Genomic DNA, 26,843 nt, shown 5'->3' with positions numbered 1-26,843 from the left:
ATTTATTTATCGTAATTCGAGTTTGATGCACGGTTCGCTGAAATCGAACGACGTCGAAGGGGTTAATGAGGCATCGGATGATCGGCGGCCGATCAAAGTAAAAATTCTCTTAGCCTGTTAATTGCCAGGCTCGGCGCAGCGATCGAGAGGCGGTATGAAAGTCGCGTTTCACAGCCCGTCGTCACTTGTTATGCCCTGGCATCACTTGTTACCTAGGCAATCCGCCGCCGCGTTACGTCTGCTTTGGGGGTTAGAAGCGCGACGACGGGGAAGAAAAGGGAAAATACGGAGGCGGAAATACGTCGGAGGAGAAGGAGGAGGCGGGAGAGGAAAGGGGAAAAATCTCCACTCGAGCCGGGCTAACTAATGATGCTTCTCTTCACGTGCCACACCTACCCTCCAGATTCATGCTGAAACCTCAGACGTGCCTATACACGATGCGTGCAGAGAGGAAGAAAAAAAAACGCTCAAGACATTCTGCACGTTCTTCGCTACCACTTTTCCTCCACCACGTGACCGATCCTCCACGTAGGAAGCGTCATAATTCATCGCTCGTTTCCCTTATTCGCGTTTTTCTTCGCTCCCCCATTTTCCCTGCTTCGTACCGCTCATTTCCCTTCGGTTTTTTTTTTTTTTCCTCCCAATCCTGTCATTCACGTCGATAAGTCCACGCAGACCGAGGAATAATTAATATACGGCGGTTTAGCCGGATGCGCCGGAACCCGTAATCACGGTGGTAAACGAAAACGGAGGTGAAAATTGAGTTTGCGCTAACGGCGTCTAGCAGGCATTTCAAGCTGTTTCATTTTTAATTATTATTTAACGTTATTATACCGGCGTGACAATTATTACGTGCCGGAGATAATACAACGGCGGCGGACGTTTAAACAATCGCTTAATTAAAAGGGGGATAATCTGTTCATTCTAAATGTCTTTCATTATCATTTATGTTAAACAAATTCTCCATGGTGTTTAAATTATGAACTTACCATGTTAAACGAAATCGAACGCACTGTCATGCACGTGAAAAAATTATACTAAAAATTGGAGAACACATCGGACTAAAAGCTTTGGAGCCCACATGATGAAATTTCAACGATAGCATTTAACGATACACAGGGAAAATTCAAACGGGTTGAATCGACACCGCCGGGGGCGAGGCTGTTTGCGATTCTCGTGCGTCATCCGGTGAGATTTTGTTTTAAATGCTACAGAGGAATAGCTCCCAGGCAATGGTTTATCGACGAACAAATTTTCTCGGATAGGCATGTACCTAAACCAGAAGCAATATTATTTGCAATTGTTTCGAGTTTTTGGTGACTCCGTCTAAAAAGCGATTATTAGTCAGGAAACAGGATGCTTACCGTGCAAGTATCGCATGGCTGTTAGCTCTACCTACACTGGCCCAACATTTGTTTACAATAACCGCGCTCCTTGTTTAACTTGCGACTGTGTACCGTGTACGGCCAATGGACATTGCAGCGAGTTTGCAGAACGTACATTGTGTATTCTTCTCCAAGAATTTTCTTGTTCATTAAACTTGTCTTTTCAATTATAATAACTTGGGAGTGTAACAGAAATATACAATCGCAGACACCGTGGCTTTATATACATATTTTAATCTCGTGGTAATCAGAAAAATTCAGTTTGTGAACGCGAGTGGAATCCTCGGTTGGCGTTGAAATCTGGCGAAAATAGGAGGCGAACATCTGTCACGAATCCTCGAAGCTCATTCCTCCACGGCGTTCGTACCAGCGCGTAATAAAAGCCGCCTCGAGGCGGTATAGAAATTTATGCTAAGCGCACTTACATACTTATGAACTTAATAATGGAGTTCCAGGGTGCGCGCGCGATCGTTTGCATATTCCCGGACAGTCGTCCATCGTCGCGACGCCTCCGCCCCGTTTAGAATACACCAAATTAACCGAAAGCTCGCGCTACGTACACCGGTTTCGCCCGAGTAACGAGCAAACTTTTCGGTGCACGGAACATTTTCGAAACGCGTAACAAACTTTATCGTTGTGAAACAGTTTTTCAGGACCGAACCGCTTTCATCGATGCTGTCAATAACAATGTATCAGATGTAATCGATCCGTTGATTCGCAAGGGTTCTGCTTACTCTGATTTAAAAGTTTTAAAGCATTTAAACAAAATTGTAATAAAACCTACTTCACTGTCAGAAACATATTAAATATGGTCTTACAAGAACTGATTCAGTAATGCGTTTTGCAATATGTTCTGATTTATGAATGTGTACGTACATTAGCATCAGACAAGAATCTGCGGGTGACACATCATGTTTCCTTTCTTGCCTTGATGCGTTTCGCTTATCGTATTAACAGCCTCGGTATACTTCTCAGCGGAGCATCTGAAGTGATGCACTCCTGTCAGTAACACGAGAGTTAAATTGCCTCCTTGGACATGTTTGCGGGTCGACACTATTACAGAATTTCGAAACCATGGTGCTGGCGAACGCAGTCAGGTCGAATTTTTTTGGAACCGAGCTAATGATCCCGTGAGGAACACATCGCTTTAATTACATCACGGTCTCCCATTGTTTTCGCCGCAAACGCAACAGCTTTTGTCCTAATATTCATTATTTTGGCCGAGCTCGTTCCGCATCGCTAATTAAGCTGTGAATGAAATAAATTCCATGTAGCTGGTTCTTTTGAAATTCGATGGTACATTGATCTCGAGGGTGTTGCGATCTGAAATTCTTGTCTGTCTCTTCACGGCACGGCACGCTCAGACGAGCCACTATCTGCGGCTATAATTTTCCATTAAACGTCGGCCCGATGCGTGCACCCCGGATACAGCCCCTTCCTTTCGCCTTCTTCTTCTCCTTCCTCGTCTTCTGTCTCTGCTCCTTCGCTAGGCTCCTTTGTTCCTTTTTCAGCTGGCGGCTATTTATGACACGCCGTGGAAAACATTTCCCGTATATCATGGAACAAACTTACATGAACTCGTCCTGAGGGAGGCGGCGGGCGGCTGCCACAAAGTAACCCGGAGCTGTACGTGTGCGCGTGCACCGGGAAGCCCGTAGGATCTCGGAGGATGTATCTCCACCGCCGCGCTTCCTACTCTTCCTTCCTCGGACCAACCCCCTCCTTTGTTAAATCTCCAGCGATATTGTCACTATCAATTTTCCAAACAATGTAATCCAATACCCGCACCGGAGGCTCTTTCCGTTATTTCTCACGTATCGTTTCTAAGCCGTTCGACGGGAACCTCGCGATAGAGAATTTCGTTTCGCAATTTACAGCAACGTCCGCTTTTAATCCCGGCCCTGTTTTATTAAACCGGCGTGAGCCGCTCCTTCAATTTCGTCGACTGTCAGAATATATTATACGTACGTCGGGGAAAAACTGGCGCGAACTCGTCTGGAAAAAGGGGGCGACGGCGGGAGGTTTAGATATTTCCGGCATTGTCCGAAACTTTTCCTCGAGTAATGTTCACCGGGCAGGAAGAGAAATATTTCTTGATTGTTTCACGCGTTGCCTTTGTTCGGTGCACGTTGTCGTTCGAGGATTTATACCTCCCTTCAGGAGTCCTATTTCTTTTTTTCTTTCTGGTTCCAGAGATACGGAGCACCATGCCGCCGATGATAAACGAGAAGGTGGTTTATATGTCGTCGCGGCTGAAAGACACCGTTGTGATACCCTGCGTCGCGTACGGCAATCCAACGCCTGCTAACAGGTAAGGGATTTCCACGAATTTGCACGCCGAAACTTATCCGATCGAACCGCGACACGCTGACTGATGCGCTCAGAAACTGAAATTCGATACTCCGAGACAGAACTTGTCTCCGTTCTGCAGCGAGCAACCGATAAGCACCGAAGTTTAGAAGCTCTTCTTGTCTTTACACATCTTGTTTTACTTATCTTGATTACAGGAAACATCTTCCTTTGTCGGATGAAACGCAGTTCCGCTGTCTGTCGTTTAACTCTCGAGATACAAACTTTCCTTGTTCAAGTCTGAAAGTGTGCCATTCCATTAAAAAGGATAAAAAGGAAAACTCTCGTAGTTTCAAAGGGGACGGGCAGAAATTATATCGGGCGTACCATTTTCTTGTAACCAAGAACAAAATGCACTCTCCGTTTCGGAACGCGTTCTTGCACAAAAAGAAATTCACTTTGCTCCGATAAAGCAACAACGCCGGAAAAGAGTTTCACCCGCGATGCGACGCAACTTCCGCGAAACGGTCCTCGGCTCGCTTACTTGCCAAATAGTTTCCCGATACAACGCGGGAGTGCAGTCGACGTGCATCGGGCAAGTTTAATTGGCTGTGGGACTATCTCGCGTGAAAAATATTCTCATCGAAACTCGAATCTCGACTCTCAGAATTCTTTCTTTGTATATCGTGACGCTCCTCGCGATTTCATTCACCCCTCGTTTAAATTCGATGCAATTAGATTATTGGATGACGAAGTACTTTATCATTATTGACATAGTTCACTCACTGACAAAACCTTTGACCTAAGTTAAAGCGTTTTTACTCATCTTGACCTCTGACCCTATCTATTCATCCTCGGGGCAATATTTCTACTCCTGCTCTATTTTGGCCATTGAACTTCGATTGTTCATAGCGACTATTTATAAGTATAGCCAAAATTGTACAGTAGACAAATTTCTGAAGTATTTGGCTGCATGCAGAATTACACCGTCTAATAAAGTTCTGCAGTTTCAACTTAAGTGTTGTATTTAATTTCAAACTTGGAGTTCAACAAGATAACAAACAGTTTTTTATCTTTTGTTATTATAATTTATTAATGTGGAAAGCAATAATATTGTTGGGAGAGTAAACTGAAGAGCGATCTGATTAACAATACATTCGGCTGCGAATTATGTTTGAATTTCCGGCTTTTATACGAGCTTTCGTTAAATTATTGATAGCAAGCCTTCGAACGTGGATTGTAACTATGTATTATTAAAATCTCTGTTTCCTGCAAATACTTCGCACCACCACGCAAGTGGAGTAGTCCAGCATTAGTCAGACGTAGAAAAGGAATACACGTTGAAGCGTGACAAAAATGATTCGTTTATTCAGCCAATATTAATAGCAGTCGATTGGTATGCGACTCGCGAGTTACGAACTCCGTCTCGGAACTTGTAATCTTCCGAATCCAATAAATCGAAGCAAGGAATGAAACGAGCGGGTAATCGAGCCCGCGACAAAGGGGCCGCAAACGAAGCACGCGAAATGATAGTTGGGATGAACTTTCTCGTTTTGCTCTTATGGAAATAAAGAGACGGTACAAAGAGGCGTATTAGAATGTTAATGCATTTACTTATTCGAATGCGTGGCTTCAAGTGCAAAGCAGGACGTCACTCCTGTGGCAACAACGAGCTAGTTAAACTTTAAACGATGTTGGATGACTAAAATGTTTTCCTCCTAGTTATCTCTAGTTTTAAGAAGCGTATTGTAAAGTTAGTCACTAAGGTCAAAATCCACCCTGAGTCACAGGGTTAGAAGTGACCCTCCCCTTCCTATAGCTAGGATATATATATATATATATATATATATCCGCCGAATCCTAAGACAGCAGATTCAGTCTGGACTCGATACTAACCGCATTTGTACTGAATTCCTCTACGTTGTGCAGTATTTTGGAAATATAGTGTTACACTCAACCGAGCCTAGTTTCTTTACGAATCCTGAACACAATAACGAAGGCGCGAAGGAAAAACAGATTTCTAACATGTTTTATACATTGCGTCGCAAAATCATCGCGTTGTCTCTCATTCTAAAAATGTCCGTGCGCAGAATCGCACGATTGGTATCAAGTCTACCGACAGAAGGCATAAGGAATCCGATAGGCTTTATTAACAATTCCCCGTTACCGCGGATGTTTGACAGGTGTAATCAAGTTCGTTGATCAAAGCCTGGCAAAGGCAGAGTTAATCGATATTCAACGCACGTGGGAAACAAGGCGATGGTTGCTTCGAAGGAGTTTGCCAATTGACATCGTCTCATCGACACTTATTTTATCAATATCAAATGTTCATCTCCTATTAAATTTAACATTAACGAAACAATCGTCGGTGCCATAATCTCGGAGATTCGGTGATCAATTCGTAGAAAGTGATGCGCGCACGGCACACACGCGTGAATCCGTGGAAGGCAGCGAAGGTATATAGACGTTAGGGGGCGTGGGTATGGGTAGCGCAAACAAACCGACCGCTGATTACAGAGACTGCTTCTGACAGGCCATCAAATATTCCGCATTTACGTGTACGTCACTGAGTACCGTGGTACCTCTGTTCGCCGTCTCTCTCCGCGCCTCTGTCCCACGTGTATAGTCTCTCTGCCGGCTCTTCCGCGGCTTGACTGAGTTGACGGAGTGTACGGTAAAGAGAGAAAGAGACGCCGGTAAAGAATAAGCAAGTAGATCGGAGTGAGAAATACGGGGCTGTAGGATGAGAGAGGACTGGAAGGGGTCTGAGGGTTTGCCAGCGCCGGGCTTCCATCTCTCGCACACCCACCGTCGCATCCTATCTCCTTCCCTCGCCAATTTCCCTCCGTAAATTCGATTATCTATAGGTACACTCCTCGTCCTCTCTACACCCGGCCACCCCGGCGACTCTTGAACCTCATTCCGCGCCACGTACCTTATATCCTGCTCGCACTTCCAAGAGGCTGCGACGCTTTTCGAAACTGCGGCACATATGTACGCCGGACGGAGAAAGATAGAGGTCAATCACCAGGGGAAGATAGACCGCGAGGCCGAGATCATTTTTGGACGAAGTTAGAGTAGGCGTTCCCCTGGGACGCTACCTTAGCCGAGATTGTCGGGAAATATTTGAGAACCTGCGGAGGCCGGCCTAGATTCGTCGAGGAAAATTTCCAGGTTTTTCTCGGTCGGGACCGGGCGATCTTCGATTTTGCGAGGTCACGTCCGCCTCGGAGAAACGAACGGTAAAAAGGAGCCACGGTTACCTTTATCCCACGTTCCAACGTAGCGAGGCAACAAGACTACTCTAAAAATAATATCTATCGGGGAAAGACAAATGGAGCAATCGTGAACGGAACGGGTAAAATCAATAGCGGCCCGTAACTGTAAAACATTATTTTCAAATTTCGTTTTGCTTTGCGCAACGAAAATATTTCTTCTCACATGCACACGGTTTTAGACAGAGAACGCTTTGAGGGCTTGTACGTGGTTACGTGAACGTCGATTAGTTTCACGAATCGAAACTGCAGTTTAGTGCGCCGAAGACGGGGTCAAAGATCGCGCGTGCCCGCGAAAAGATCGATTCAATTACCCCGTCAGCGATGCTTTAAATCCCGAAGCATTTCCCGTCGGGTATTTGCATACGGCTCGCGAAACGAAACGCGTACGCTCGTTTCTTTTATTTAAAGATCCCAGCTGTATTAACGATTTTCGTCTGTATCCGGCAGAGCCACGTTTATCCATCTGCTTGTTCAAGCGGCAGTGTTTTGAAAGCGTGCCAGTACACCCAGCCGCGATGCATACGTGCACACGGCCTCTGCGAGGGTTTCGCAAAAGGGTGGAAGAGAGAGAGAGAGAGGGAGAGAGAGAGGGATCGAGAGAAAGATGAGAAAAGGGGCGGGGGGTTAACGGGAACGTATGGGTGTAGCGAGTAGCACAATTCACGGCCGTGCTCTGTGTATTCAGTCTTCCCAATGAAACAGTTGTTATTTTGTGGTTGGCGAGTGCACTAGAGAGATACACCGCCGGGATGGAAAAGGCTCGCTCGGATAGCGAACCAAGCAATATCGCCGCACGCCGCCTCTGTCCGCAGCCGCTCGGTATTTTTGCACCGCGGGTTGAATCTTGAGCAACGATCGAATGTAATGTAACGCTGTATATCGCGGCGAGACAGCCGGATGGTTGGGCTGAGCGTTACAATTCATCGAACTAGGCCAGTCAGTGGAGCTGCCGTACGCTCCGGTTGACAGTAGTATATCCCATTCGCCGTCAGACGCGCGCTCGCACGGAAAATCTTGCGGCATGCCGTGCTCGTTGTTTCAGTCTTTCAGTCTATCGAGCAGATGAGTACAATGCACTGAACTTAACCACATAGTTTCACGCCAAAGCCGATGCCTTTTATTCTCTGCTTTTAAGAATCGTTTTTTTTTTTTTTTAAATCCGGTCTTAATAAATAATTCTCGTAATTGATGGGTCGCGAACGTTAGATAGGAATGCGTTCGAATTTAAGGAATTCTAGGACAGATATAAGAGCCAGGAAATAAACTAGCGTCAAGAGAAACGTTTGCAGGAATTTACGTTAGCCCGGTTGGATTGTATCGGCGGTATCTAAAATCGAGGGTTGGATTGCGTCGTCGCGCCGTAACGCCGTTTCTTTATGATTCGCGGCAAGACTCGTTTTTTACGATTCCAATTCGATTCGAAAATCGTTTTTCTTTCGGTTGCAGGTGGTATTACACGAGGAACCAGAGAGAGGAGCCGATCGAGGATTCGTCCGGGCGTTACTTGGTGAAAGACGGTTCGTTGATCATACAAGGCGTCCAAGAGAGCGACGCCGGATCGTATACGTGCACCGCTAGTAATTCCGAGGGCAGCGAGTCCATGGAAGTCAGGTTAACGGTGTCCGCGCCATTGAGCGTGCACGTTCAACCGTCTATTCAGACCGTCGATCTTGGGAAGGCCGCTCATTTGGTAATTGACGATTTCCATGACCGAGCTCGTCACGGTGATCAGACGCGTTACCGAGAATAGATCAAATTAGCTGGAACGAAAGCCATTCCCGTGATTCTTCCCGCGGAATATTGTTCTGTATCAAATTTAAAATTCACCCGGTCGTATTCATAAAAATCAAAGTTCATACACCGGGAAATAGCATCCGAGCCATTTGCTGCGATCCGCGTAGCCGGTGGTAATCCGATTTTTACGACGCACGGGAAGCAAAGCCGGTTTTCGAGCCTGCATCTTGCAATCTTGTTTTCGAACGTGGTAGGAAGGACGCGGGGAGAAGAAAGGGCTCGTACGACGCGCGGCCACGGTTCTCATCAGTCCCTTTTCTCTAAACTGCTTTTCAGACGTGCAGCGCAAGTGGATTTCCGCAGGCGGCGCTGTACTGGCTGAAGGACGGTCAGCCATTGAGGACGGGCGCCCGCATAAGGGCGGTTTCCAGGGAGCGTATTTCCGTGATGTCGGTTGCACGGGAGGATCGCGGCATGTACCAGTGCTTTGTGAGGAACGAGTATGAAATGGCTCAAGGAATTGCGGAATTGCGCCTGGGCGGTGAGTCTTTGTTTGGTTAGCGTTTACGTTCCTACGCGTCGCGTGGCCGTAGGGGAAATGAAAGGTTGGAAAGATAGTGTAACCTTAGGAACCACCCGGCGTCCCTTATCATCGGTAATCTTGGCGGAACGGCGCGGATCGTTTTATTAAATCGTCGCCGAGCGTCGTTCCAACGGATATTCAAGATTACCCGTTTAATTCTGTCCGCGTGCTACATAATCTTCTTTTTCTTGGTGGAAGACAGTGCACCGCTCCGGCTTCTTCGTAATATCCATTATACCATTTAAACGATTTTAAGTACAACCCCTCTTCCATCCCGGGATAGACACAGTTTAACGGACGCTCCGCGAAATGAAACGTTTAAGACACTCCGGCGTGGCATCTAACGACATCGTCGCTGGCAGCTTTCAATTACTTCCTCGTCTTCTCGCTGAACTTACTCGTTAAATCCTGGCGACGAAATTTACGCCTCTGACCAGGAACCCTGCGAATTGGATCACCCGCGAGAGATCGAGAAACCACTTTGGCCCCGGGAATGTTTTCCCTTCTATCTCTACTTTTTTTTTCCCTTCCCCTTTCGCCTTGGCCGGCGATAGAGAAAACGTGGCCCGATGTTTGCAAGACAGGAACGACGAGACGGGGGGGATGGTTTGGCACGACGCGGAGCGACGAGAGGAGTCGGGGAGGGCTTGTTTGTCGAGCGAATGGTTCCGCTGTGATAGGTTGCCGGTGGTTAATGCAGTGGAACTCTTCCCTATACGATCCATTCCAGGTTTGCGTGCCACTCCATCGTAACGCGTTTTCCATCACGGAGCCGCGCAGCTTTTCCTCTGGGGAAGTACGTGCCATTTTTGCACGAAAATGGCCACATCGCTTTCCGAATCGTGCCTCGACCACTGAAATCGGTGTGCTTGCCGTCCGTTAATCGCGCCCGTTCGATCTCCCACGCTTTTAATTATGGACTCCCCGTCTGATCACGTACGGTTCTCGAGATTTCGGCTCCTCGGCCATCTTCTCTCATTATTTCACCGATGCGTGAAAACACGGAAATTATTCAGATATTTTATACGGTCACATATTCCGCCTCCGAGACACGACGTCTAAACTCAGGGTTGTAAGTGTAAAGAAGAGTTTCGCCCTAGAAAACGCACTTCCTCGTCCATCAGCAGCCGACAATAAAGCGTGTCAAGCGATCACAATCGACCGTTTGTGCACGAGCTGCATTTCCCGCTCGAGATACATGTACTCCATTTGCTTGATGCTTTTCCGCGGCCCGATCGCGTGTTATTTCGATGTAAAACAGCCGCCTTGTTTTTTCTCGCTTTCCATTCACTTCCTCGTATCAGTTCTCTCGTCATATTTCGACCGGTGCGCTTTTTCCATTAACCTGCGCCCGGCCGCACGCGTGGGCAAGAGAAAGAGAAGGAGAGAGAGAGAGAGAGAGAGAGAGAGAGAGAGGGGGAGGATCGTGGCACCGAAGATTTCAATTAAAACACTTTTACCAAGCCAGATTGCCCTCTGTCCGTTCAGTGATTTCGCGGCCGACTTCAACCCTTTTGCGACGTTCAACTGCCCTACCGCTCGCCACATTCTCCCATCGTGACACCACGCGCCTCAGGCAACGTGATTCCTGCATGAAAATGGCCATATTAATGCCCCATCGAGAAGTACTCGAATTTCCCTGCCAGCTCAATTTTCCACCTATTTTTGTTCTCGAAAATTGTAACCTTGGAATAAACGCGATTGCTAGTTGAATTTTTAACAGATATTCGTCACTTGTGAATCAGTTAATATTTCAGCATCAGACGTAATTTTTTTCATGAAACTTCATCTGCTACATCGATTTAAACTAAATTTTCTATCTTAGAATCGTAATTGAATGACACGGTCCTCTCCATGCTCCTCTTTTCTTCTCCGGATCAAGGAACTATCTCCTTTCCTGTCGCAACCCTTTTTGTAGTACAGTAATTGAGGACCCGAAGGGGATAGGGTTCGCTATAGAAACAAGAACGCGAGCAAATAACGGTAATGGATTCAACCTTTGAACGCTTCACCCGCAATTGCATCGGGTCGCGATAACTTGTCCGACAGACGCGTTAAGCGACTTTTCATTTAGTTTCCTACCGAGATCCCCCTTTATCTCGTTAATACCGTTCCAAGATTTAATGCAGTCAAACTTTCGAATATTATCTGCCATTATCTACAGAATAAAATATATTTTAATCGGTTTGGCGATTGTCTGATACGTTATGAATTTTCTAGCGTGACGTATTTAATAGAAGAAGCTTCGTACAAAATAAAATATAACAAAGTGTTCAGTTTGACTGTATTGAAGGCAATTGAAACGGTTGATGTTTGATACATGAATTTTCTGGTGTGACACACTTAATAGAGGTTCGGATCTCAAGAGCGCGACTACTTGCGGCTAGTAGCATCGTGTCACGTCCTCTCTTTGTCGTCCGTAGCTGACGTGCCTTCTTCCCTGACGTATCTATGACGCATAATAAATAGACGCAGCCTAGAGCTCTGCAGCGAGCTAGATCGTGCCCGGCCGGCATGCAAAGCATCGGCAAAACCGCAGGAATCTCGTTAGCGTATGCAAATCCGGGGTGCCGGTACTAACTATCCCATCGTGTGCTGCGGCCGATCCCCACCTAATGTACACTGTATGCGTTGCAGCTTAGAAATCATGAGAAGAATCCTAACGACGAGGTTCCTCCAAAAATTGATAGTTCTATCGATTGGCTTTAACACGATAATTGTAAAGTGTCTCAGCCTCGTGAAAATCGATACAAGCTACATTTCATTGCTACTTTAAGGATGTGTAAACTATATACTGAAACGATGCTAGCATGTCGAATTTGTTATTATAGATGTCTATTATTACACCTACAACGTTTATTTGAAGCATTCTTCGAAATTTTGACAAAAAAAAAATTTTCGATTTTTCCGAGATTTTTCCAAGGGGTACCCCTTCAGATTTTGCGAAATTTTCATTTTTTGCCCATAACTCCCAAACCGTTCGAGATACGGGAAAATTGCATCAGATCTTTTTTGTAGAGGACGACGAGATCTACAATTTCCATGTAAAAATATTTCGCTAGCTTCAACAGTTTACGAGTAATTTGCAAAAAACTGTTTTTTCGTTTTTCGTCTATAACTCGTAAACTATTAACGCTAGCGAAAAGTTTTTGTACAGAAATTGTAGATCTCGTCATCCTCTACAAGAAAGGTCCTATGCAATTTTCCCGTATCTCCANATGTTTTAAACTTTTGACAGAGACTTTACGACTCATACAACCTTAACTTTATTTACGCAGCCTGAATCTATAGAGAAATTCGTGATTGGATGGCTATAAAGAAATCCATTTAATAAATTCTGCAATGCTGGCTGCCACGTAATGAAATCTTGTTCCGCCGAAGGGATGGACCTTAATTTAAGCCGTAAATGAAGAAATTTGTTCTCCTTTAAGTAGCGGGGGATCAAGTTTCTCTCGGAGACGCACCGGTCGCCTCGCGGATTTTTAATTTAAAGTGCAACAACCGCCGACGCTGGGCGCCCATGAGTACTGGTTATATTTGACGACAGCCTCGGCTATTATTTGCACGGCGATCCTCGTTTTCTTTCCAGGCGAACGATAAACAAGCGGTCTACCCTGTTAACGTTTCATTAACATCGGCCTCGTTCGCTGAACCGGCGCTACTGCCACGCAAAAATGTTTCACGTTAACAGCACGACTTCCTACGGATCAATTTAAACGAAATTGAAAAATATTTGTTCCTTAAAATGTGCAATTTAATCTTTCGTTTTGTTCCCCCTTATTTTAATGCTTGTTTCGTAGGACTAACAAAGAAGAGTGTTTCAGAGATCAGTCAGGAGGTACTTGCAGTCGCTTCGCAAACGACTACGAAGGCGGAATAACCAGACTAATTGGACAGACGCGATTGTTAATTTACTAATAGCTTCCTTGGTCCGGCAGTCTTTTAATTACACGCGAGGACGCTTGCGCGCCGGCCTTCATTTCGAATTTTCATTACGAAGTTCTCGGGTGCAGCTGGTTGAAACACTATCACCGTTTCCTGTGCCGGACCAAGTCTATAACTTTGTCACTCGGAATATCTAACGTCGCGGACAAACCCGATACAAACGTTGTCACCACATAATTACTCGCAGCGAACTTCTCTCGATCCGAAAACCACTTCTCGTTAGATTTGCAAGTTTAAAAAACGCGTTCTCGGAAGCTTTTTCAAAATTCAAAATGTGTATCAGGGATTTGAGCAGGGGCGGGTGAGGTGGCGTGAAGGTTGTCGCCCGATATTTCCTTCGCATAGTTTTAGCACACTTGTTCAGCGGAAGGACGGGCGACGAGCAGGAAAGAGACGGGGCCACGCGAGAATCACGGTATGCATACGAAAAGTTGGAGGAAAGTCGGCTGTTATTTCGTAGCCGACGTGCTCGCGCTTATGAAGTTCATGAATTCATTACCGGGCGGGCTCGTTACGCGCGGCGCGTTCATTTAGAGCCCTCCTGGAACTGGAACGCGTGCCTGCTCGCGGTTATTTTCAATGTTTCTTCGTTAAGTCTCGCCACTCTTAATCCCCGGGATCCATTAATCATCGAGCCAATTATTTAACGCGAAATCCTCGCGCTTATTAAACGCCGTTTATGCACTACTGACACAAGTTTCGGAGAGCCACTCAGGAATCCATCTTTCATGTACCACGAGCGTCCTCACGAATTTTTTATTTCATATTTGATTTTGCGAAAATAATTGGAGCAGTCAAAGATAAATCCTGAGAACGTCAGTGGAAATTCTAATCTGAGCGACGTTAGAGAAAACTAGCACGGCTCTTTGACTTCATCGCTCTCGCCCGGAGCAATCTCGATCGGAGTTAAGTTAGATCGAGCGTCGAGTCTATCTCGTAAATAAACAAGCGGATATTGGCGTAGAGACAGAAGCGGGTGGTAATTAGCGAAGGAAATTCCGGGTTCGATCGGAAGGGGAGAGTAGCTCGTTCAGACAGATTCCAGGGGATAGGGTGGGAAAAGAAAGGAAAGGAAAGGAGAGCGTGTCGGTATTCCGATGGTATTCGTAATCCGAGCGTAACGTCTGTTAACAGAGATCGCGCCGCAGCTGGTCTACAGGTTTATCGAACAGACAATGCAGACCGGTCCATCGGTTTCTCTGAAATGCAGCGCCGCGGGTAATCCGACGCCGCAAATTTCCTGGCTGCTGGATGGATTTCCGCTTCCGCAAAACGACAGGCTCTTGATTGGCCAGTACGTGACCGTGTACGGCGACGTAATATCGCACGTGAACATATCGTCGGTGAAATCCGAAGACGGGGGCGAGTACGAGTGCATCGCTAGCAGCCGTGCCGGCGAGGCCAGACACTCGGCGAGGCTCAATATTTACGGTGAGTACTCGAGAGTGCAAGACCAGCGAAAGAGGGGAACTCAGTTAAGAAGGAGAATCGTCGGTGTCGATTGAAATTGACTGGAAACCCGCGGGAATATTACGTCCCCTCTCTAGTCCTCGAATCAATATCGACGTTCTCTGTCATTAAACATCTCACAGGCTGGTTAATTAAAAACTGCGGCCTTTTGTTCTACGGATTGAATAAAGTTTCGTTCGAATTTCTTGAATTTACAAAGTTTCAAGACGCCGGAATATTACGCGTCTTTTATTATTTCACGAAAATATGGGTCGGAGATAGAATCGTTAAGGGGGGCGGGATATAATGTTTCGTTGCTTGTCAATCGCAGGCCTGCCATACGTCAGACCCATGTCGACGGTCTCGGCGGTTGCTGGGAAACAATTTCGCATCAAATGTCCGGTTGCCGGCCATCCCATTGAATCGATCATCTGGGAGAAAGGTGAGTATTATCAATTTCAAAAGGAATGTCCAAAAAAGAGATCATCGAGCATTTAATGCTTCCGCGATCGCCGAAAAAGGAGAAATTATCTAATAAGATCGTTTTTGCCTTGTTTGCGATTCTGATTGATCGTGCAGACGGTGTAAAGCTGCCGACGAACATGCGGCAGAAGGTCGCGAACGGCAGCCTGTACATCGACATGGTGCAACGAGCCGCTGATCAGGGCACGTACACGTGCACCGCCAGGAACAAACATAACTTCACCTCTCAACGATCTGTTGAAGTGCGCGTTCTAGGTAAGTGAGCCGGAGGCAAATATTTTCCGATACCGATCTCTTTTTCCAGGCTTCGCAGGACGGGACGATTTCATTTTGTTGCCGTACCTCCTATTGGTCACGTACAATCTGGTCCGATTCATTTTCATTCATGCCAGAGAGCTCTGTTTGCAGAGCTCTGATGGAGTGGAAATTAATGTAACAACCAGGACTCCGTTTAATGCCAACGAGAGTGCTTCATCTTCGTTAAACGCGCTCTAACTTTAATCGTGTCATATTTTTTTTCTATCAGAAAAGTTAACGAACCACGAAACGTGTTTTTCAATAACTCTAACGTCTTTCGATTGAACGAAACGTGGGAGAGATGAGAAAGAAAATTTTGGTAGGAAAGGGGATAAAATGATCCGCGTAGAACGACAGCTCTGTACGTGACCATTCGAGATATCAAAGTGCGATTATCAGGGGATAATCACGCCGCCGACGTATACGGGAAGTTGTATCATCCCTTTGTTCGCGTCCACTCCCTTCCCCCCTTCGACGCCCGTACCGCGCATCTCCTCCCCGTAATTTTCCGATCTCGCGGAAATCGCATATTAATTACAATCCGTGTATGCATAACATCCCGGCGTGTTTGATGCGTGCCGCTAAATTTACCTCCACACAAAATGTTTCTATATTAGGTTTACGGAACAAATTCCGTGTACTCTATTGTTTATCGTCGGGCCGGATTAGTTAACGCGAGGCAGCAGCGGTTCTTCGTGCGTGAATATGCAGAACATTTGTGTACATATAACAAACGCTGCGAGCTTTATCGTACAAAACTGCAGCTTTTAATTATTTCAAAATGAAACGCGTTTCCCGTTCTCCCACCGAGTTTCGGGGATTATTTCTCCGGAGCGCGGAAGAGACTTCGTCGACGAAAGGTAAATTCGATTCCGCGCAAACAGTCCCCGCGCCGCCGTTTAATCGTCGTCGCTGCCTCGCGAGGAGACCGTCGAGCGTACGCGTATATATATATACGCGAGCTGGAAGCTGACGAAGTGCTGCGGAACTTTAAAAAATTCGTGAAACTTGCCTCGGCAAGTCGCCTCAAAGGATCCACTCTCCGTGTGGCTGGCTCCGGTGGTGCGGGCGCGGCTCGTAATCGCGCAACCGACCCAGAAATCGTATCGCCGGTTCGTATACTTTGAGAAACTGCTTATAAAGAGCGACGAATAAGTAATCGTTTTGCGAATTTCAAATTCCGTTAGCGAATCGGATTAAATACCAAGTAGCCGGCATGAATTAACCCTTCGGAGGGCTTCTTCTGCATTCTAAGGAGTTCGCGTTCGATTCTCCGCGGATGAAAGTTCGAACCGACTTACGTGTACGGTTTCACGTTTGAGCCGCCACCGGAGTCGCGACTATGCTCTGCAGCAGAACGGAGGCAATCAAAGGGAATTGTGCACGGCTGACCGTCTGTGCCACCGCTTCTATGAAACGCAATCGTCCGACAGCTGGACCGTAGTCGATGCACGCAGACCAGCGAGAGAGTTCTCTCTCTCTCTCTCTCTCTCTCTGGAATACGATCGTAGAAGTTTCTGGGCCGGGAAATGTCTTAGGGCGGTGTACTTCCTTTCGCAACACGACAGGGGTTTAACCGTGTGTAAATACATGTGTACGCGTGCGTGTATGCGTCCATCTTTCTCTCTACTTCTATCTCTCTCTCTCTCTCTCTGTCTGTCTGTCTCTCTCTCTCTATCTCTCTTTCTGTCTCTTCTCTATGTGCGTCAACGGATATCCGTGCGTTTGACAACACTCCGCGAACGAATCCACGCACCAAGAGCACAGCACTTCACCGCATCGCTCAAGCATCTGTCCTTGCACGCGCTCGCCTAACTGCTCTCTGTATATACATATATAACATTCGTGTACTCTTGTACATAAAAGTTGAAAGCCGAGGCCGCGTACGTGCACACGGTTCCACGACGCGAGATTCATTCCCAGTCTTATCCGTATGGTCTTACTCGTAGAAATAGATTGGTCCGAACTATCGATTCTGAGATTTGTCACGTTTTAGGTCCAAGTCGGTTTTCTCGGCAGTGATCACGTTCCGTTGCCACGAGGTTTCACGAGGAAAATCGCGTCGGTGAAACGTGTGCGCACGCAATTGTACATAAATATGCTGTTGTCGAAGCATCGATATTCTATTAACGTGACTCAGCCGCCTTCCGTTCGCACGTTGCGCACTTCTAACAATCGTACGATTCGATCAGGAATTGTCATAATTGAAAGGGGGCGAACATTGTCGGTTGCGAACGACGCGGGAATCCGTCGGCTGGAAAAGCAATCAACCGGAGTGGTTTGTAACCGATCGATTGTTTTCCGTTTAGCGGCGCGAAAATTTCACACGTTTCATCGGTTTATCGGCACGCGATACCGCTCGGATAATGCTCGCGAGCCAGGGATTAATTGCGAAAGCTTGCCGGCGGATACATTCAAAGAAGAGCGGAGTTGGGAGCCGTTCGATCGCTGACTTCGTTAATGGAACGGCGAATTTCTCGCGAACCTCTCATACGCGGACGATGGAAAACCGATCGGGAAAAATTTTGTTCACCGGCTAAATATCAATTAAGCCGTTTGTTCCGCTAACGCCGAGGGTTCACTCGTTGAGGCGGTCGGGTGAAAGAAGCGCATTACGCGAGTTACAATTATCCCAGCGTTCCGCGATATTAAAAAGTAACCGTGGCCGAAAGCGGGGATGGAAAAAAGCTGTAATGAAACTCGGGCACGCGCGCGCGCGCGTGTGCATGGAAATCAAGCGTTTTAGAATCTGTTCTTTGATCACGATTAAAACCGTTTAATGTAACTACGGCGCGCTTAGATTGTATCTTCACGTATTTTAATCTTAAAGGGCGGAGTATTTGTCTGTGGAATTTGCTACACGGTGATTGGCAGTTAACTCTTAATTGAGAGGATTAAATGCGTGTCACGTAACCGTCCGAGCGGTGTCCATTGGATTTCGATAAAAGAGGGGAAAAAAAAAAATAACTGCAACGTTCGCTTCATCCAATTAAACCGGTTATTTTTACCGATACGGATTAACCCGTAACGCCGGGATTATGAAATAAAAATTTGCGAGATCAAACGTGAATCAAAGAGAGTTCTAACATTCTTTCAATTACGCAGAAAATTGATAATCTATTTTAAACAGGCGCACGAGTGAAGATCGCAACGTGCTTTTCATCTCTTTCAAAGCTGTATGTGTCTATATATATATCGCAATAACAAACGATATCCTTTTATATATAAATATATACATATATAAAATGCATTGGGACATTCGGTAAAATATTTGTTGAAGCGTTTTCAAGTCGCCTCTTTAAATCCTTAATTCCGTATTCCTTTCATGGAAATTTAATTAACGCCACTGTAATTACAAGCAAGCCTGAAACGAGAGGCCTTTGACCTCGACCGTGCTTTCGTTAAGCAGTGAACGTATGTTTGATGTATCGTACTTTCGATCGTTGCGAGTGTCCCAAGTGCTGGGCTTCTATCTCGACCAGTGCCGTGAAATTCTGAATGGTACCACGAAACATGTATAAAATAACATAAATAATTACACGGCGCTGGACGATTACAAAACGTGTGTTCACTTCTCTTCTCCCCTGTAACCGTACGGAACACACGTAACGCAAACCGTTACCCCGCCCCGAAAAAGAAAACAAGTTTTCTCTACAGCGTTCTGAACCGCTTTTGACTTGGAATGCCACCTTTGTCTTTGTATTGTTCTTTCAGTGCCACCTAAAATCACGCCTTTCAGTTTTGCTCGCGATTTAAACGTAGGGGACCGTACTAGCGTACAGTGCGTGGTCGTGACTGGCGATCTGCCACTGACGTTCACGTGGCTCAAAGATAACGTCCCAATAGAGACGATCAGGACGTCGCAGGATGCCACGTCGTCGGGCCATAGCCGCGTTCAGGCACCGGCCGGTCCTGGGGACGCGATTAAGGGGCCCAAGCGAGGCCCCAAGGCCGACGTGCAAGAACAGTCCCCGAGAAAGGCCATTACCGTCCGGCAATATGACGCTTTTACCAGCGCCCTGAGCATTAGCACGATCGCACCCGCGCACAATGGCACGTACACCTGTCGCGTGGCCAATGGCGCTGCCACCGTCGCTCATTCTGCACTCCTTCACGTCAACGGTAAACGCACACCGTTGGTGTACTTCTTCGTTCACGCTCGCACGCCGACAGAGGTCTGCCGTACGACCCTTGTTTCTACTCCCTCTTCTTTTTTAAATACCAACCATCGATCTTGACGTGTCTGCATGCCCCGACACGACGGATCGTCAACGTTTATCTAATGTCACTCACGATTGCTCGAACGTCGCACGTCATTTTGTAACGTATTAACGAATGCTCGAAGGCGTTCACGTTTCTACGGATCAACATTGATTTTATACTGTACGCAGACATCGTAGGAACGTTTGAAAGTGGCGTGGGATCTTGCGGATCGATACGCGAACAACAGAGCCGGCGGCGGGCGAGTTCGCGATTCACCGAATATAATAAAGACAGACTGGCAATTTTCCAGGCCAGCGGATTATGTGCTCGCGTTGGAAAAGTAACTGATTGATCGGTCGGTAAGGAAACAGCGGAACGCAGTCGGGGTTGGGCGGTGGGCATGATCGATCAATCAGCTCGAGGCATCGCGTGATCAATTTTCCGTTCCGGTTAAAAGAACTTTCGATTCCTACCGTGAAGCATACGTAAATTCGATGCATCAATTACCCTGTTTCCTTTTACCTTTGACTCAGCCAAGTGCCACCTCTGTCGCTGTTTGCGAGCCGAGTTTCTTAAGCACCATGTACACCGATCGTCAACGATGATCTCTGCTGTGATGCTAGAAAGTGCACGACCACGCGGCACGTCCGACGTCCGACTCTCCCCTATGTACTTTCGCAATTCCTCCTCCCGCAAATGAGACACCGCGAGGCCGCGGTATCGAGCGAAACGTGCCGCGCCTCGTCTCCTGTCGGATTATTAGATTTCAATTTAGATTAGACGCGGGAACGGGACGATTCGTCGAGCAGGAAGTGCATACCCGTGGACTCCGACGGGACGTGCCGCGAATTTTTACAATCTCTTGAACATATCCTACGGTTTTGGCTCCCGTCTCTGTCTTTTTACGCTCTCTTCTATCTGTGAACAAACTCGTACTCCTGCACGCTGTTTCTCTTTTGCACGCCTAATTGCACGCTTTTTTCAAAGGTATGTGTACATATGCGGATATTCTTGGTATATATTTATATACATATTGTATCTGTATATATATATTTGTATATTGGTATCATATTGCGTGTTTCTCAACGAACGGGGGTAGATCGTTGCGATTGAGATCTGTGACATCGAAAATCTGTTCGGGAGTGGTGGGCGAGTTTAGGAATCGCAGGCGCATACAATACATTACACACACGTGCACGCGGCAGACACAGACGACCGTGCGCTTTGTTCTCTGTCTCCGTCTCTTTGTCTAGCTGTCTTCTCGTCGGAGGAACCCGTTTCGAATTGGCTGCCGCGAAATTAAACGGGGATCCGGCGTCAGATTAGGATTTTTCGTTTAATTTTGCGCTCGCTGCGCGCCGCGGGTTCGATGTCACAGCGTGAGTAGCAAAGTTGCACACCGCGCGTATCGCGCCGGTTTTTAATCTCCGCGCACGCAACACACGTACAATGCGTCGTTCATGTCCGGCGGACACGTGTCATGTTTTCACACGTCTAATTTGCGTTTTCAGATTAAATATACTTCTACTGACCGATTTGTATCACTCTGTTTGTACTTTTACGGTTCGTTGTAGAACGACACCCTCTCGAACACAATCCGCGTACAATGGTAGGAGATCGTGCTCTCTTTGTCCCGTGTCGAATGTGCCGTCCACGTTTGCTGCTCTCTCGATATTTGTGTTTTGTATCAGTCACGTATATTTGACTTCTGATCCGGTTACATTAATACTACACCACTATTCACTATCCAGTAGTACCAGTATCTTTTATGAAGACTATGCTATGTTTTCGCTCGAGATATTCTCTATCGTTTGTGTACGTACATCATTACCATTCTCATTATCATCATTCTATATCATTACAAGTTATATATTATATTGGATAGTAGAGAATTATGGAACAGATCGATACGAGCGAACTCCAATTAAAGTGTGTCGTTGAAACGCGTCGTTCACTTGGTGAAATCCAATATTCGCGTAATACTTACTCGGCAATGTATGAGCTCTCTCGTATTCGTTCGTTCTGATAGTTATCACGCTCGATAATTAATCTCCTCGGCGTCGTAGGTGATGGTAAGTAACTCATCGTCAACCGAATGAGAAAAGAAAGCCAAACTTATAAACGAATCATTTTTATCCACGATCATCTCGATCAATGTAATCGTGTATAAAATGTTGGGAAAACGAACAGAAGGCCAACCAATAACGACTTCCCTGTTAAGAAGCTGAAAATTTTTCTGTAAGTGCATGAAATCTGCAATCCGCTTCTCGTCACTCACGGTGGATTTTTTAGTATGGCCATAGACCCTGAGAAGGGTCAAGGGCCTCGTACAGAAGTATTGAGCAACATTAGCAGTTACCCGGCTCATAAATGTTCATTTGGCCACGAGGATGTGCGTGCTACCGAATATTTATGGCCGCGGCACCATTTTTCACGGGGGACCGTCGCACCTGTCCACGTTTCGTAGGTCACGTAGTATCAGTAGGAAACACGTAGCACAGGAGTTCCCCAGTTATCGCGGTTATCGAACGTCGTCCCTGCGCAAACCTGAAGTTCGCGTATTCAAAGTAGTAGTATAGGTCCGCGTTTGGTCAGACGTAGTTGGGAAATGCGATTTCGTTGGCCGAATGCTAACGATTATCGAGCGCGTTTTAGTGACGAGCTAAGCAAAGTCGAGTTTCGTGTTACCGATTTTCAAAGTAGTTCGGAAAAAAGTGAGGTCGAGCGATACGGTTGAAATTGAAAGATAGAGTTTTCCGGATGTAACAACGATATCGCGAACGAGTCAACGGGACAGTTCTTGCAGATCGTTTTTGGACTGTCGTTCCCGCCGAGAGGTACATTAATTACACTCGGTACGCTCGGCCGGCCGGGAACGGATTAAACTCCCAGCAGTTTGTACCCGCCGGTTGTATTTTAATGTTAATTTCAGACGTTCGAGAAGAAGATTTATTAACTCGCCGTTGTTTTCGACGCGTGGAGCCGGCGCTATTAATTCCGTTTCTCCCAAGGCCGACAGAGTTTCTCGATTTCGATGTAATTATCCCAACGTTGTTTCACTTCCCCCCTTCCAAAAAATAGACTCAATTAAACAGTCCTAATTTCTCGTAACTCCCTATGAGAATTTCGATAGTTCTAACGGAGTGGTCTAACACTGTACGCTTTCCCTTCGCGCGGACGTAAATTTGTACGAGGACGCGTTCGCCTAGCGTTCAACCCTCATCGCTTTCCACCCCTGACACCAGCCCTCCCGAATTAAAAAAATAAATTCGAAGTAAAACTTGTGCAATCATCGATTTCAACTGAACGTAACAAATATTTATTTACACGTAACGTTTTTAAACATAGTATTTTTATTTTATTTATTAGTTTTTCTATTAAACATTTCTGGACGCGTCCAACGAAGAGACCATTGGCTTGTGGTAATTGAAATATGATACATCAATTGCAACTTTCAGACTGTATGACTGATCAACCACAGATTAAGAATGTTGACTTGAAAAGAGAAAAGAAAAACGTGAATCTGTCGTGGATGGTTAGAGCGGGGGCCTGGATGCGGCATATGCAATTATCACACGTGAACGTTATTATAGTTCCACCGCGGATCTCGCCGTTTTATTTCGAGAACGGTGTGACGGAGGGGATGAGGACACAGCTAATGTGTACTACGAGCGAGGGTGACCAGCCGTTCAACATCACTTGGTTGATGGACGAGAAACCGATTCAGGTCAGGCCGGGTGACGGTGCGTCGTCGTCCGCCGCCGCCGGGTCCGCCGTCGCCGAGACGGGGAACAACATTCAGATAAGCGACTATCCGCCGTTTTCCAGCATCCTGACGATAAATAACGTCAGCGCGAGGCACAGCGGGAACTACACGTGCCAGATCAGCAACGTCGCTGGCCTGGCCGAATACTCGACCAGCCTCTCCGTTGCTGGTTGGTGTCTCAAACAGAGCAACAACAAAAATCGACATATGGTAGCTGTAAGAACCTGTGTACATAAAACCGTGTGCCAGCCACAGATATTATATATACCTGTCTCTTTCTCTCTATATACGTGTATATACATAGATATACGTCTGGCTCATATGTATATACATATCACGGCACAGCCACGAAGGAGGATTGGAGTACGGTGAAGACGTGTTATCGATTCGTGCACCCGTGTTTCCCTCGATGACGCCTCCCCCGACCCATCTTCCCGGATTTTTCGCGATACTTCCGTTACCACGTTCCGCGTCACTGGATTAACTCGCCGAGATCTTTCCTCGTAGAGTAGCTGCCGAACATTCATGGGAAACGTAACATACCCCGGGGGACGTTCCGTGACAAAGGGGACAGATTTGCCGAAATAGTTGCACGTCAAAACGAACCCCGACGCGCGTTCCAATTCCCGATGCCGGAGAAAATTGTTTATAGAACGCGAGTCGTCTGTTTTCTCTTTTAAAATACTTTCCACACGACGCCACGTCGCGCTTTCCTCTACGCGTAAGTGGCTCGAAGAGAATATTCGCTTAAGGGAAAAGGCAGCCTCGCATCGCCGAGGACACTGCAATTACATTTCTCCATCGACTTTTTCATACAGTACACGCTCGTTCGGCTTCTTTTTTAACGCGAGCACGTTCGAGTCTCGTTTTCCCCAACGACGTTCCTCCCGCACAGTGAAACGGCATTACAAGCCTAGCTTCCCCGAGGCGGAAGTTTGCTGGCAGCCGGATCGAGGCTCTCGCGAGGATACGGCGCAGGCAAATTAGTTTCGAGTTTCCGGCTGCCGCGGTAATGCGACTTTTCAAGAAGTTCCCGAGCCCCGTTCGACGATTCCGAAAAGTCACTGGCATCCGCGATCGAATCTAAATCACTTTCCATCTTACTATGAATGGGGCCAGTTTCGGTCTTGTTCGAGCTTTAACAACAAGGCCTTCCAACTTTCTTGCCCGAGGAATCCTACAATATTTATGAATACGAACCGCAAAGACCACGGCAAATAGAGAGGGCGAGGGACGCTGTGTTTGACCTGAGAGATGATTCGATATAAGTTATTCAGACAAATTTCATTTGATGGCGTAACGAGTAGAAGCTGGAAAAAGGACTGCTTCATCATTCACGGATGAAACTTTTCTCGAGGGAGTTTCACTGTTTATAAATTATGCGTTCTGACAACCGGGGAAAACGGGTTAATCTTTGCTGGTGTACCAATATTCATGACAAACTGAAATATTCAAAGGAATAGAAAAATATGCACTCCATTATAATAATAAATATGCAGTGTATAGAATCTCCACTAAGACGTCGCTTTTCCAAAGGTTTATACATACAGAACATTCGTAATCTAGTCTTTATCCCTTTCGGGAAAATCATGAGTAGGAGGAAAGAAAGAAAAGTCCGGAAGAAAAGAAGATTACTTTGGCATTGCGCGGAGGAGTATTAAGGGCATGATACACGCCGCGGCAGCGTAGCGTGTAATGTTTTTCCCGTCATTCATATTCACTAAAAGAGTCGGCTGGTATCTGGCAGCGAAACGCGCGTAAAAACTACCGTAAATTCGAGTTATCCGCGTTATACTCGGTCGAATCAATGCGTTTCGCGTCGGCTGGGATTCCGATAACGTTGTTCCATCGGAATAACACCTGCCACTATTTTCCCCTGTTAACAAACTAGTTTCGTGTACAAAAATACGACTACCTTGCAGCTTATTAAAAACCGGAAGCTGCCTACTTTAGCGAAAGGATTCTATTGCAAAGCAATTAAGCAGTCGAGTGTATCGTAAAAGGTACAATCGTAAATAAAATAGTTGAAGGTGCAAATTTTTTTAGGTCTAAATTTTTTACGATAGCCGTCGAAATTAGTTCTCTGATATATTGAGACAATTCAAGCCTCGGAAAGTTTGTAATCAAGTATCGATCCTTCTGGGTTAATCGAAATTCAGTAATACAATTCGTAGATCCCAGGTGATCGAAACAAAAGGCAATGCAGCAGAAAATGGCGCGACCTTCTGTACGATAAAGCTCAACAATGGGCACCGCTATGATTCCAGCCACGATAGATAAGGAACACCTGACTTTCCACATTTGTTTCACCGCCGGTATTATACCCGGTTCTGCGGCGTACACCGCCAGTATATCTGCCGTCACGTTTCTGGTTTCGGACGATACAATCCGGATGCGAATAACGTCTGCTGGATGCGGAAACGACGACGTGTTCGGATAAACGCGCGCATTTAGACCCGTTATCGGATACACGTGTCCTAACGCGCATAAAACGAGCACAGCGTCTCTCGTCATTTGAACGCTATTTCCGGTAAGTCGCATAAAGCCATTGGAGGACCGCGAAGCCAAGAATGTGCGAGTAATTCCAAGTTGTCCCTTCAAGTCTTCTCTAAGTTACCGCAGTATAATAGTAAGGCGCATAATAGAGTTCTTCGGTTAATCAATTTTAGTTTTTACTGGAGCATAACAGGAGTTTTACTGAGTATAGATTCTGCCTGTTGGAAATTAGCAGTGGCTCATGATATTTAAATGCACGAGAACGGTTCATACATATTTATTGGAATTTAAAAAATTGCAGAATTTGAAGAATAATTTACATACTACGGAAATGATCAGCAAACTACTTAGAGGTCTGAATAAGTTTCACTTAATCATATTATATGTAGACAAATGCGCGTTGGTCGCATAAAAGCTGTCGGTCTTGGAAAACGTTTGCCGGATCATTTCATAGCTGGCTGGATCCGCGAGTAATTAAGTGTCGAGCTTTCCCAGCAGTCTCGTTGAGCGATTCCGATTCAAAGTTTCGACCGACAATATACACGGGCCGGAATACGAAACGAATTTCCCCGGGGCTGTTCGCGAGTACGCGTGGTCCCCGGAAAATAGCGAAGCCGAGATTCCTATTGCTAATGTTTGCCCCCCGCCAGCTAATAGCGAACGCGCTTTCAGGCACGTTCATCAGACGCCATTTTTGCAACAAGTTTACGCTCGGGAGCACTCTTATCAGGGATTTTCTGTATACCCGACTAACTTAGAGTTTCCTTGTCACCGTCTTTCAACGCCGAAGAACGGGGGGCAAATAACGGGTTAGATATAGTATAGAGAAAATGTTATTTCTCGGGCTTAACCCCGCAGTCACGTAGAGTGTTGCACTGTGGCAGAGATGGGGAAACTTTTTACCATTAGAAGCCAAATTTAAATTAGGCAGTAAT

General features: G+C 46.3%; 1 protein-coding gene across 7 annotated transcripts in view; it reads left to right on the top strand.

The window, feature by feature from the left end:
- Positions 1–26,843, top strand: part of LOC108623055 (Down syndrome cell adhesion molecule-like protein Dscam2) — a 97,500-nt gene that overhangs the window by 48,894 nt on the left and 21,763 nt on the right. For 5 of the 7 annotated variants that reach the window (XM_018021320.2, XM_018021318.2, XM_018021316.2 and 2 more), the window contains exons 5-11: positions 3,579–3,696; positions 8,399–8,642; positions 9,023–9,227; positions 14,349–14,645; positions 14,995–15,105; positions 15,243–15,401; positions 19,158–19,565. In XM_018021320.2, the coding sequence (XP_017876809.1) occupies positions 3,579–3,696; positions 8,399–8,642; positions 9,023–9,227; positions 14,349–14,645; positions 14,995–15,105; positions 15,243–15,401; positions 19,158–19,565 (1,542 nt within the window). Of the gene's footprint in view, positions 1–3,578; positions 3,697–8,398; positions 8,643–9,022; positions 9,228–14,348; positions 14,646–14,994; positions 15,106–15,242; positions 15,402–19,157; positions 19,566–23,239; positions 23,582–26,843 lie in introns of all 7 variants that reach the window. The other 2 variants (XM_018021317.2, XM_026811959.1) reach the window with 2 other exon arrangements.

This window comes from Ceratina calcarata, unplaced genomic scaffold (genome assembly GCF_001652005.2).
Source record: "Ceratina calcarata isolate Rehan_Ccalc_2016 unplaced genomic scaffold, ASM165200v1 scaffold250.2, whole genome shotgun sequence".
Taxonomy (NCBI): Eukaryota; Metazoa; Arthropoda; class Insecta; order Hymenoptera; family Apidae; genus Ceratina; species Ceratina calcarata.
The sequence above is the reverse complement of the archived record's forward strand: the minus strand, read 5'-3'. Positions and strand labels throughout refer to the sequence as shown.